This window comes from Trichomycterus rosablanca, chromosome 6 (genome assembly GCF_030014385.1).
Source record: "Trichomycterus rosablanca isolate fTriRos1 chromosome 6, fTriRos1.hap1, whole genome shotgun sequence".
Taxonomy (NCBI): Eukaryota; Metazoa; Chordata; class Actinopteri; order Siluriformes; family Trichomycteridae; genus Trichomycterus; species Trichomycterus rosablanca.
Window position 1 is genome coordinate 41,777,178 of NC_085993.1, and position 14,578 is coordinate 41,791,755.

General features: G+C 40.5%; 1 protein-coding gene across 2 annotated transcripts in view; it reads right to left on the reverse strand.

The window, feature by feature from the left end:
- rad18 (RAD18 E3 ubiquitin protein ligase) overlaps nucleotides 1-14,578 on the reverse strand; it is a 78,329-nt gene that overhangs the window by 14,917 nt on the left and 48,834 nt on the right. Inside the window, exon 13 of one of the 2 annotated variants that reach the window (XM_062996983.1) lies at nucleotides 6,399-6,589. The exons of the other annotated variant lie outside the window; for it this stretch is intronic. Coding sequence (XP_062853053.1) covers nucleotides 6,553-6,589 — 37 coding nt within the window. The 3' untranslated portion in view covers nucleotides 6,399-6,552. Of the gene's footprint in view, nucleotides 1-6,398; nucleotides 6,590-14,578 lie in introns of those variants that run through there. 2 annotated transcript variants of the gene reach the window in all.

Below are 14,578 nucleotides of genomic sequence, written 5' to 3' on the forward strand. Positions count from 1 at the left end.
ATTATTTTATTTAACAATTTTATTTAATTTCTATTTTATTAATTAATTAATTTAATTTTTATGTTTAAATTAAGTAAAAGCAATTATAGTGGTTGGATGACTTGCTGACTACAAAAGGAGGATGTTCGCCACAGGACCATTAACCTATTCTTCCATCTATTGAACGTCAGAAAAGGCCATGTGCTCGCCCCCAGCAGTATGCGTAATAACCCCTAGCGAAACACATCCACTAAAAAAAAGGAATGGTACAGATCAAAGAACATGAAAATCTAACACCAGCTACTCAATCCACCACTTTAGAGACTCAGGCTTACTTTATCACACTGGCGGCAACTAAACAGAAAAGCAAACTGCCACTTCCATGCCTGATGATACTTCACCAAGAAGAGATCTCACATGGCAACACGATAATACAGCAACTGCAAAATATTAAGAATATTAAGAATAAAATAAAAGAATACCTGCATAAGAACCAACAGAAAAGAAAGCTGAGTCTAGGGCCGCCCAGTATATCGGCCTCGCAACCTGTGCAGGAGAGTACACAACACAATGCACCAGCAGTGATTTTTTTCTGCAAAATCAGCATTTAAATCGATTCTCAAGGCTAAAGCGCATCAACACATAATGAGGTGCAGAGGCAGTTGATACAAGGAATCGATACGACAAGTCTTCTGCGCCTCTATGCGCCCTGCCGGTCCTAATGGAAAGCAGGTGAACATGAAAAAAAAACAAAAAACTTACAATCTAACAGTTCATTTGGTTTAAAACAAGTAAAAGCAATTACAGTGGTTGGACGGCTTGCTGGTCCTTTTTTATTTAGTGTTTTATTTAGATAGATGAATAGATGAAACATTTACAAAACCAATTATCCCAAAGAAACAGCCAAATTAACCCCTATAATTGCTGATGATGCATTCAGAAAATGCAACATTTTGCTTCCAAAGTAACAAATTAAATTTTACATACAACGATCAGCCATAACATTAAAACCACCTCCTTGTTTCTACACTCACTGTCTATTTTATCAGCTCCACTTACCATATAGAAGCACTTTGTAGTTCTACAATTACTACAATTAATTGGGGATGTTATCAAGCACCTGTATGTCAAACTATAACATATACAGAACAGAACAGAATGCCTTTATTAGTGATGTACTAACACCACTTAGGCATAACATTATGACCACCTTCCTATTGTGTTGGTCCCCGTTTTGCTGCCAAAACAGCCCTGACCCATCGAGGCATGGACCCGTCGATCCGCTAGACCCCTGAAGGTGTGCTGTGGTATCTGGCCCCATACGCAACAAACAGTGATGCACTGTGTATTCTGACACCTTTCTATAAGAACCAGCATTACCTTCTTCAGCAGTTTGAGCTACAGCAGCTCGTCTGTTGGATCGGACCACATGGGCCAGCCTTCGCTCCACACGTGCATTAATGAGCCTTGGTCACCCATGACCCCGTCACCGGTTTACCACTGTTCCTTCCTTGGACCACTTTTGATAGATACTGACCACTGCAGACTGGGAACACCCCACATTTTTCCTGCTTCTAACACATCAACTTTGAGGATAAAATGTTCACTTGCTGCGTAATATATCCCACCCAGTAACAGGTGCCGCGATAAAGAGATAATCAGTGTTATTCACTTCACCTGTCAATATATATATATTTATACAACAGTTAGTTCCGACCTTACAATCTGATTGGTTGAGAAGCGTTCTAACTGTGCTGATATTCGTGATAACAGCACGGCCTTTTCACACCACAACTGTATTACTCCGCTGACGCGTTGCCATTAACGACAAGCTTCATGCACACAAACGCGCACGCAGGCGACAGACTTTTTTCCTGATCACGTTTTAGATCCGTTATGTGATATACAATCTCTAGCGCACTGTGTAGGGAACATAAATCAGTCTAATTCACTATCTAGTGCACTATGTAGGGAACATATATCCGTGATCCGATACACAATCTAGTGCACTATGTAGAGAACATTAATGTGTTTGTAACGCGAAGTTAGCTTAATAGCCCAGTTAGCAGCTCCTAGAAGTTCTGTTATCACCCATATCCTTTGGTGTGTGCGAGAGGTTTTTTATTTCATTTTCTTTTCCCTTCAGAGGTTCTTGCATTTTTCTTCTTGTTCTTACCTCCCTGAAATGAGTTTTTTTCGCCTTCGGCTCGTGCCTGCGACCAAATCACAGCCGTGATGTTATTGGCGATAATACACTCCCTCTCGTGTTCTATTGCTTAAATATATACAGGTGTACAGTACAACGAAATTCTTTTGTCACATATCCCTGCTTGTTTGGAAGCTGGTGTCAGAGCGCAGGGTCAGCTATCCCCTGGAGCAGAGAGGGTTAAGGGCCTTGCTCAAGGGCCCAACAATGGCTGCATGATTTGGGCTGTCAATCAAAAGGTTTGCCATGCAGCCACTGCTGGGCCCTTAAACAAGACCCTTAACCTTCTCTGCTCACTAGGCTACCACTGTCCACATACTTTTTGTACATTGCCGCTTGAGTGGTGCACACCACTGTGGAGAGTTCGAATCCCAGCAGAGACGCAGACCTGGCCGAGCATCCATACAAACACAGTAGGCTGTGTTTGATGGAGGGAAGGTCTGACAAGGTCTGTTCTTGGTGTGGTTTGTGATCTCCGGGACTGTTCCAGGCACATGGCTCTCCGGATGTGATACAGCTAGGTATGAGAATCCAACACTGAGCAGGTGATAAGAAGTGGACACAGATTGAACAAGTGTCAGAGGGGAAGTGTGGTGATCCGGCTCTCCTTGATCAGATCGGATGTTGTACAAGCAGCAGTGGACTCACATATGGGAAATGGAAATAACTAGACTAGATAAAAAGAGTACATCCAAAAAAGTGTAAGCATGGCTTTTTTTTCTAGTCACTTAAAGTAAGCTGAAACAGCACATATTAACTACCATGCTGCACTGCACAGAAAACCTGCCAAATAACTCTAGGGCCTAATTCTTGAGGGAGCATTTAATACAGTCCAGCTTCGCCCTATTAAACAAAAACCTTGCTTTTGTTTACACCACCTCATTTACAGAACATGCTTATTAATGAGGCAGGCACAATCTAATTTCCTGCCAACGTGTACCCATCATCAGAAAATGAGTGTATAATGTGACATGGTGAAGGCATAATATCTGACAGTCAGCCGTGGTGGAATTTAGCCCTGACGTTAATGCATCATGTCATGCAGGGAGATAAAGTAATCTTGTAAACTCAAAAATCGATAGTCTAGAACTGATAGTAAGGCCTGATCAGAGCAAAATTTAATGTTCTAATCTCTCTGTAGCGGTGGTACGTTCTGGCATGTCGGTACGGAAGCAGGCAAGAATTTTGAGCCCAATTTAAATCTGTACAGTGGCCAAGCACTGTCAGTGCTACCTGAAAAAAAAGACCGTGGGTGAAGACTAGTAAGGAGTTGTCTACAAATACTTACTTATTAGAATTTTAACGTCATGTTTTACACACTTTGGTTACATTCATGACAGGGCAGGTAGTTGCTGGTTACACAAGATTGATCAGTTCACAGGTTTAATGTCAAACACAGTCATGGACAATTTTGTATCTCCAATTCACCCCACTTGCACGTCTGTGGACTGTTGGAGGAAACCGGAGCTCCCTGAGGAAACCCACATGGACGCGGGGAGAACATGCAAACTCCACACAGAAAAGAAGCGGACCCCTCAACTCAGGACAAACCCAGGACCCTTTTTGCTGTGAGGCGACAGTGCTACCCACTTAGCCACCGTGCCACCCAACTATACTCTGTGTGAAAGCAATCCCTTAATCCAGGAATAGAATAAGACGTAACAAGCCATTAAAAACCCTGAATTCATTATTTAATAATAACAGAAATGGAGATTATATCTTTACATTTTTCAAAAATTTTAAGCACCAGTCATTACATTGTGCAATCAATCTAAGCTTCAGAATGTAAAGGTATAATGCCCTTCACTAACCAAAAATATCATTAAGGCCCTATCTAATTCACGGCCGTGGAAATTGCACCACGGAGCGTGAAATAAGCCGTTTCCCATGTAATACGTAATTTACATTAAATATAAGGCGCAATATGAGAAGGTTCTAGCAATCATACAGCAATTAAGTTAGTGTAACAGACTTTTCTGTGGTGTAGTGTGCTGACAGTGTTTGATGTATGTGTTTACATACTGAGTGCATTTTGTCCCTTTGGGGATTTCATAATGAAAAGAAAAGTGTGCTTTTCTACACACGTGATCATCTCTGTGCTGCACCTCAAAAGAACAAGCCAGTAATGTATTTTGTTCTTGATAGTTTGTCTCAGCAACTCTAAAGATGCTTGGTTACTCTAGCAATCGATTAGACAAAATGTCCAAGATGTCGAAGTCTAAAGCAGCTAAAAACTCCCAACTGATTATGTGGACGCAGAGGAGTGTGTGTCTAAACACAGACAAGTTTTAGGTTACATTCAATCATTAAGGTAGCTGTGCTGTGTATTGTACTGTAGCTTCTACTTATTTTATTATTCAATTTATGAGTGTTATTTAATGACTGCTGTGAAAAGTGGCATTTTTCTTTAAATACAGTGTATCACAAAAGTGAGTACACCCCTCACATTTCTGCAAATATTTCATTATATCTTTTCATGGGACAACACTATAGACATGAAACTTGGATATAACTTAGAGTAGTCAGTGTACAGCTTGTATAGCAGTGTAGATTTACTGTCTTCTGAAAATAACTCAACACACAGCCATTAATGTCTAAATGGCTGGCAACATAAGTGAGTACACCCCACAGTGAACATGTCCAAATTGTGCCCAAATGTGTCGTTGTCCCTCCCTGGTGTCATGTGTCAAGGTCCCAGGTGTAAATGGGGAGCAGGGCTGTTAAATTTGGTGTTTTGGGTACAATTCTCTCATACTGGCCACTGGATATTCAACATGGCACCTCATGGCAAAGAACTCTCTGAGGATGTGAGAAATAGAATTGTTGCTCTCCACAAAGATGGCCTGGTCTATAAGAAGATTGCTAACACCCTGAAACTGAGCTACAGCATGGTGGCCAAGGTCATACAGCGGTTTTCCAGGACAGGTTCCACTCGGAACAGGCTTCGCCAGGGTCGACCAAAGAAGTTGAGTCCACGTGTTCGGCGTCATATCCAGAGGTTGGCTTTAAAAAATAGACACATGAGTGCTGCCAGCATTGCTGCAGAGGTTGAAGATGTGGGAGGTCAGCCTGTCAGTGCTCAGACCATACGCCGCACACTGCATCAACTCGGTCTGCATGGTCGTCATCCCAGAAGGAAGCTGACGCACAAGAAAGCCCGCAAACAGTTTGCTGAAGACAAGCAGTCCAAGAACATGGATTACTGGAATGCCCTGTGGTCTGACGAGACCAAGATAAACTTGTTTGGCTCAGATGGTGTCCAGCATGTGTGGCGGCGCCCTGGTGAGAAGTACCAAGACAACTGTATCTTGCCTACAGTCAAGCATGGTGGTGGTAGCATCATGGTCTTGGGCTGCATGAGTGTTGCTGGCACTGGGGAGCTGCAGTTCATTGAGGGAAACATGAATTCCAACATGTACTGTGACATTCTGAAACAGAGCATGATCCCCTCCCTTCGAAAACTGGGCCTCATGGCAGTTTTCCAACAGGATAACGACCCCAAACACAACCTCCAAGATGACAACTGCCTTGCTGAGGAAGCTGAAGGTAAAGGTGATGGACTAAACCCAATTGAGCACCTGTGGCGCATCCTCAAGTGGAAGGTGGAGGAGTTCAAGGTGTCTAACATCCACCAGCTCCGTGATGTCATCATGGAGGAGTGGTAGAGGATTCCAGTAGCAACCTGTGCAGCTCTGGTGAATTCCATGCCCAGGAGGGTTAAGGCAGTGCTGGATAATAATGGTGGTCACACAAAATATTGACACTTTGGGCAAAATTTGGACATGTTCACTGTGGGGTGTACTCACTTATGTTGCCAGCTATTTAGACATTAATGGCTGTGTGTTGAGTTATTTTTAGAAGACAGTAAATCTACACTGCTATACAAGCTGTACACTGACTACTCTAAGTTATATCCAAGTTTCATGTCTATAGTGTTGTCCCATGAAAAGATATAATGAAATATTTGCAGAAATGTGAGGGGTGTACTCACTTTTGTGATACACTGTATCTGTGAAATGTGTTTTTTGAAAAATGAGGTCCGTAAAATTAAGCACATTTTCGAATGAATTTAGTACATCCTTAATTATAATCAACACCAAGTAAAAGCTTCATTTTTTAGACCAAGTATGAAAATGTAAAAAGGTCAACCTAAACTTTGTTTTCAAATATTTCCACAGAAATCTACAGAACAAAAATACAGTGTAAAATAATGTTCTAAATCTGATATTCTTTATTATATAGCAACAAGTAGCACAATGCCACCAAGATTCAACATCCTAGCTCTGCACATTGCACCTTTATTGACTTCTGTTTTCGATTCCTACTCGCTGCTGGGCTAAAATGTTTCAGGTCAGCTTCAAGATGGATCACATTTTGTTCCTTTTCCTGCGGCTCTGAGCTCTACTGTAAACAAAAAGAAATGCCTTTATTTAGATGTGTGCAGGCAAAGCAAACTTGATGTCAACAGTATAGCAAATAAAAGCTGCTTTCCTTCACTCACTTTGGTTTAATCAGTCCACTTCCTACGAGTAATGTACTGTGTACGTATAATTCAAATCCATAAAACGAATTCAGCATGCAAGCGCCTAACAAACTCAAAGCCAAATAAACCAAATTATTTCCAATCGCTGGGCTAAAAATACTTTAATCTCAGCAGCCATTAAAAAAAGCTGGAGATGAAATTGAAAAGCAATTCAACTTTTCAATTATTTCACAGATTTTAAATAGATACACCGACCAGGCATAACATTATGACCACTGACAGGTGAAGTGAATAACACTGATTATCTCTTCATCATGGCATTTTATCCTCAGAACTGGACCACGGAGCAATGGAAGAAGGTGGCCTGTTCTGATGAATAACGATTTCTTTTACATCACGTGGATGGCTAAATGCGTGTTCATTGCTTACCTGGGGAACACATGGCACCAGGATGCACTACGGGAAGAAGGCAAGCCGGCGGAGGCAGTGTGATGCTTTGGGCAATGTTCTGCTGGGAAACCTTGGGTCCTGCCATCCATGTGGATGTTACTTTGACACGTACCACTTACCTAAGCATTGTTGCAGAGCATGTACACCCTTTCTTTAAAATGGTATTCCCTGATGGCTGTGGCCTCTTTCAGCACAATAATGCACCCTGCCACAAAGCAAAAATGGTTCAGAAATGGTTTGAGGAGCACAACAACGAGTTTGAGGTGTTGACTTGGCCTCCAAATTCCCCAGATCTCAATCCAATCGAGCATCTGTGGGATGTGCTGAAAGAACAAGTCAGATCTATGGAGGCATCACCTCACAACTTACAGGAGTTAAAGGATCTGCTGCTAACATCTTGGTGCCAGATACCACAGCACACCTTCAAGGGTCTAGTGGAGTCCTTGCCTCGACGGGTCAGGGCTGTTTTGGCAGCAAAAGGGGGACCAACACAATATTAGGAAGGTGGTTATAATGTTATGCCTGATTGGTGTATATAAGATGGTGCATTTAGAGGGAAGCAGTGATTCCAAATGTAATCATGCCTTACATATGTGATTACAGCTTCATCTGGTTTCAGAACAAAACTCCTTTTAAAAGACCCTGGGCATTATAAGCACAACGTTATGCATGATGTTAGGTGGAAAAGTTTACTCATGTACTGCAGTAAATCCCAGACATGACCATCAGATTAAAGCTGCTTTTTTACTAGACAAAACTAAAGATTCATTGATTTAATACTGATCACGTCACTGAACTTATACAAACATTAAACACCCTGGTCATATACACTGATCAGCCATAACATTAAAACCACCTCCTTGTTTCTACACTCACTGTCTATTTTATCAGCTCCACTTATCATATAGAAGCACTTTGTAATTCTACAATTACTGAATGTTGTCCATCTGTTTCTCTACACACTTTTTTAACCTGCTTTCAAGTTGTTCTTAAAATGGTCAGGACCCTCCCAGGGCCACTACAGAGTGGGTGTCCTATTTGGGTGATGGATCATTCATTGTTCACTTACTGTCCATTCTATTAGACACTCTTACCTAGTTGGTCCACCTTGTAGATCACTCATCTATTGCTGCTGTTTGAGTTGGTCATCTTCTAGACTTTCATCAGTGGTCACAGGACGCTGCCCAGGGGGCGCTGTTGGCTGGATATTTTTGGTTGGTGGACTATTCTCAGTCCAGCAGGGACAGTGAGGTGTTTAAAAACTCCATCAGCGCTGCTGTGTCTGATCCACTCATACCAGCACAACACACACTAACACACCACCACCATGTCAGTGTCACTGCAGTGCTGAGAATCATCCACCACCCAAATAATACCTGCTCTGGTAGTGGTCCTGTGGGGGTCCTGACCATTGAGGAACAGCATGAAAGGGGGCTAACAAAGCATGCAGAGAAATGGATGAACTACAGTCAGTAATTGTAGAACTACAAAGTGCTTCTAAATGGTAAGTTGAGCTGATAAAATGAATAATGTGTGTAGAAACTAGGAGGTGGTTTTAATGTTATGGCTGATCAGTGTACATACTTACACAGTTGTTGTGATCAACATTATTTCCCTGTGAATATTTACGACACTATGTAAAATATCTTCTGATATAACATGTTTACATTTATAAACTCACTAAAACTAAATGTTTGAGACAAAAGATAACACAATGTAAACTTGGATGAACAAGGACACAAACTTAAAACAATACCAGAAGACGATTAATGGCACTCTTTGTTCAGTTTGAAACAAAAGACAAAATCAGACTAATTAACCTGTCTCCACCTTGTCAGTACTCACATGACTTTAATTAGCCTATGAATGGTGACTTTGATGCTTAAAAAGGCCACTTTCATTCCCTGTTCCTTGTTCGCAGTGGAACAAGAGAGCTGTCTGAGCAGAGCAGACATGCTATTATCACCAAGCATAAGCAGTCTAAATGGTACCGGATCATCAAAGACGTCAACCTCCCGGCTTCAACAGTTTGAAAAGTTAGCACAAAGTTATCCAGCTACCCATGGAAGGATGCAGTGGAAAGAAGAAAACTGATGAGAGAACCCTACAAAGGTGGTTCAAAAAGTAGCAAAAAAACACATACAACATCCATACCCCTTTTCCACCGATGCGGAACGGTGCCGGTTTCGCGAAATTGATTTTAAACCGGTTCCACGTGTTTCCACCGGAAATAAGAGGTTCCAGGCAGCGAACTAGCGGGCTAATCTGGCACCACAGAATACTTGGTTTTTCAGCGCAAACCATGATGTAATCGGTGGCCGTCTCAAAGTGCTGAGGTTTGGGTGCATTGCTAAACCACTGTGCTGGTGCCTCATATGGAGCTTGATGCTGAATATTTATCTTTTTAAGTTCACCTGATTGAAAATATCAGCGGCAAACTGGATCAAAATTTAAAGAGCCTTAAAAAAGATGAACTGTGTGATAGGACGTGGTAAACGTGACCCGGACAGTACGAACAACACTTAACGTGAAAAATAAAGCGTAATGTGGCTTGTTGTACTAAAACAATGACCGATGAATCTGGGCAGTACAGAGCACTTATAACCAGTAATAACGGAAATAAACTTAGTGTTTCTATGTCGTACTTTTAGTACATTTAGCCACGTTACATTTTAATTTTTACGTTATGCTTTTTCGACTCTCCCGAGAAGATTTAGAACCCCGAGCTGCATAAACACCACACGTGAAGTAAATCCAGTTAAACACAGATACATGTGGAGCTTTTAGACTGGGTTTGATGGTTATTTCACACAGATGTTTGTTTGTGTCGTGGAACTTTAGTGATGTTTTATCAATTCGAGAAATCTGTGATATTTGAAAAACAAGGTCTGTGAAATGTATATAATATAAATAATAGAAATATATTTAGTCCCTAAATATATAATCATATATAACAACTAATTTTATTTTTGGTTCACTTCTCAGATGTGTACATGAGCTGTTAATTAAAAAAACAAAACATAGAAAAAACTAAGAAAAGGGAATTATAATGTTTTCTTGGTGAATTGAAATCTCAAATTCTATTATTCTTAAACAGATCACACCACATTTTCAAGCTAAAATAAGAATGTAAATGTAATCAATCCTGGTCACACACCCTCAATCAATTATGCTCAAATTCAGGGTCAATTATGTAATTATTAATCAATCAATAATTCCCAGTGTGAGCATGCACTGTCCTCATTTCTGCTGCAGGGTACAACACCCCCAGCTGTGAAACACAGTTCTCGCCTCGCAAAAAGTAATGAGAACAATTTATAACAATTCATTACATAAACCCTTTTGGTCTCCGGCCCATTGCACTGAGATAAAAAAAAAAGAGTAAATAAAAATCACAATGCAAATACGAAAAAGCTATTTAGAAATGACCAAAAGAAAACATTGGTACACTGTCTAAGAAATATTTAAGCTAAAAGCCTTTCCAGTCACTGTAAAGCTTTGCTTGTCCCAACATTAGACCCAAGGACTGATGTCCCATCTGGAAGAAGCACTTTCTGATATTACTGTTATTCTAATTAAAAGTGAAAAGGATGAATAGTGAGCAGGGGTAGCACATGAGTGATAATTAGCCGTGCTAAGCAGGCTAATGAGCTGAAATGCCTTCACAAGACAGAGGAGAGAATAAATTCTTCGAATGACATGTTGAGGAGCACAGTAAATTCTGTACTCCGATTTTAGATCTAAAAATAAATATGAAGTAGGGATGTGAAATGTTGACAAATTTCTTTTAACTGATGACTTTAGTTTAAGGTTAATTGATACCCAACATATATATAGTGCCCAATTACAGTATAAAACACATCACAGGTTTCCTTTTAACAGGTTAAAATTCTTAATTCTTTTTTTAATGAAAAACAATGGGCGCTCAGGTGGCAAACAGGATTTCAAACACATCGTATCGTATCACGACAGAAACGGTAGTTACTGGTTACACAAGATTTAATGTCAAACACAGTCATGGACAATTTTGTATCTCCAATTCACCTGACTGCAGGTCTCCGTCTTTGGACTGTGGGAGGAAACCGGAGCACCCGAAGGAAACCCACACAGACTCGGGGGAAAACATGAAAACTCCACACAGAAAGGACCTGGACCGCCCCACCTGGGGATCGAAGCCAGGACCTTTTTGCTGTGATGTGACAGTGCTACCCACCGAGTCACCGTGCTGCCCAGGAGGTCAGTTGTGGCACCCCTCAGTCAGCCGAGGAGGGTAATATTGACACAGAGGAAGTGTAATGCAATCAGGGTAATTGGGTATGACTAGATTGGGAGAAAATTCGGTGGAAAAAATGCAAAAGGACAAAAAAAAAAAAGATAAACAATGAATGAAAAATGAAGAACTGCATTACGAACACAGAGTGAAACCAGTTCAAGCTATATGAATGTAGGATTTAGACAAAATATATTAGTGTAGTTATTATAAATCAAGTTTTACCTTCATACGCGGACAAAATATCCAAATTAGATATAGACAGATCAACTGCTTTATACCAGTCAGGTTCACCGGAAAACACTGAGCTCAAGGCAGGAATACCCTCCAATCCATTACAGGGCTCTGGCTGCCACTGCCTTTCTCAGAGACACCAGCCAGCTGATAACACAGCTAAGATTAGAACCCATGGTTCATATCCAAATTATTTTTATAAATACGAATAAGAACACCTTTATTTTCATTGTACAAGTACAACAAGATTCAGAGTGCTCCTCTTAGGAAATAGAATAGATATATACAAAGAAGTCCAGTGGAGAAAGTATGCAAAGTGCAATGCTTCATTTGTACATATAGACAGGCATGAAATTAGAAGGCTCCCGGTTTCCATGTAAGGTGTCATGTGCATTAGTAACAAAGCAATATAACAATGGAAGTAGCAATGCAATCGACCATGTAGCAGCTCCGGACAGTGTTAAAGTGAACATTTTTACAGAGAAAACAAAAAAAACACGGTACACAGATTACCATGTAAAGAGCTTTACATGAAACAAAACAGTTTCATAGTTTATGATTGTAATGCGAAAAAACATTTGTCGCTTATTATTAACATAATATACAGTCGAATCCGGTTAATTGGACCACCGGTTAATCGGACCAGCCGCTTATTCGGACCGAATCCTAAAGTACCGAAACAAATCCTATTATGTACGTGTAATGTTATTTGCTTATTTAGACCAAAATTCCGTTTAATCGGACCAAAGAACGTGAGAGCGAATAAGAAAAAGAAGCCACAAGTCGCCACTTAGAGCGGATGCAACGCGGGTCAGCGAGATATGGGAGGATTCCTGGGCTCCCTGGGAGAATTTATGCTTTTATCAAAGGTCAGGAAATCCGAAAAGTTGTGTTGACAAGAGCAAAACCAGCGGGAGGTGAACACGCCCACCACTTTCTTTCCCACAACGAAGCACCCAGTAGCCAGCGGCGTGGTTATTGGATCCATCTGCATCTCCGCTTTTCGGCGAAATGAAGTCAAGCGTAAACAAGAGTGTCCGGCAACACGTGCAAGGAATTCCCTCCCGTCAATCACGATTAAAGTCTACACGAGAAAGCTATCATTCCACTATCATTCCTTGTAACATAGGGCATGTTCGTGTAATCGGACCAGCCGGTTATTAGGACCAAAACGATCGCGTCCCGATGTGGTCCGATTAACCGGATTCGACTGTAAATGGATAATATAATATAATAGCATAATATAAATAAAAAGGTTTTCTTGCTCAGGTTGAAATCACAGCGCTCTCTCTAAACGAGTTTTTACAGACATAGACCTGACACGTGTCAGTCTCAAAAGGGGTGAGGGTCCTCAAATCTGCAGTTCAGGTCTCAGTATGGAGTCTGACTGCATGTAAAACTCATATCTTAAAAATAATTCAGATATAAGGTGACATTTGGATATGAGACCTGGGTTTAAATCTGCTGGCTGACATCTCCACAGACGTGATGACCTTTTTAACTAACAGCATTAGTCAAACAATAACTTCTTTGTGGGTTATGAACAAAGCATAAATTCTACTGAAGTTTCTGTTAAGTCGTCAGGGAGGAAGAAATTAAAGAAAATGAAAAATGAAACATGGAAATTCTGGTACTACTGCGAGTGATCAAAGAGAATACAATGTGTGTATTGTGTCCCTGTCCTGCGAGAAATGACAGTTTGAAGGGAAACAATTCTTTTATACAAAGAGAATAAAGATAATTCTTCTTTTATACAGAGAATAAAGATAATTCTTCATTTATAGAAAGAGAATAGATAATTAATTAATTAAAATTAACAATGAGAAATATGAGGTAGTATTAAAAGGCTCTACTTTCACTGTTATATTGCTTTGTTACTAGTGCACATGACACCTTACATGGAAACCAGGAGCCTTCTAACACTACCTCATATTTCTCATTGTTAATTTTAATTAATTAATTAATTAATTATCTATTCTCTTTCTATAAAAGAAGAGCGTTGTTTCTGTGTTAATTATCTAACACCAAACTCAGACACCACGGTTTTATGATTGTACTGTATATAAAGGTAATTATAGTAATTCTATTAGTAGTACATTTGTCTTTCTTTATAAACAGGGTTGTCATATTATGCATATTACTGGGGAAACTCAAGCTAAACATCCAAAAATATGTGGACGTTTGACTGTAAGCTTGCAGGACGTCTCATTTCCAAACCCTGGGTATTAAAGTTTTTTTTTATTTTTATTTTTTTATTTCCCACCAGTCAGTCGCCAGTCTCTTAACATTTGCCGATGTCTCACACAAAGCCGTCTCGCATATAGAGAGCCATGCTAGGCCTCGTGCCTTCCCACCTCCCACTCGGACAGGTGCCCAGACTAGTCCTGAAGATCACATATTGCAGCAGGAAGGGACCACACCTTCCCTCCCTTAATTACGATCGTGTTTGTGTGAAAGCCCGGCGAGTTCAGTGGCTCTGCTGAGATTCAAGCCTGGATCTCAGCGGTGGCGGGTCAGCGTAACAGACTGCTGCACCACCCAGGCACTTTCTCTAAAAACGATTCATTATTTAAAAAATTGTTAGCTAGCATTTTTACAATAAAATTATAATATTAAAATAATTACTCTTATTATATAAATGATCCGAGGTAAAGGTAACCATTTAATTAAGGGCAGTTGTAGCTAAATGGTTAAGGTACTGGACTAGTAATCGTAAGGTTGCCAGTTCAAGCCCCACCACTTCCAGGTTGCCACTGTTAGGCCCTTAAGCAATTGCTTAGATTGTATACAGTCACAACTGTAAGTTGCTTTGGATAAAAGTGTCTGCTAAAATGCAGTTGGTTATACACTAATGGTTATACACTAATCTCAGTACCAGACTAAATATATAGGGACAGTGGTAGCCTGGTGGGTAGAGCTTTGGGTTATTAATCAGAAGATTGTTGGTTCAAATCCA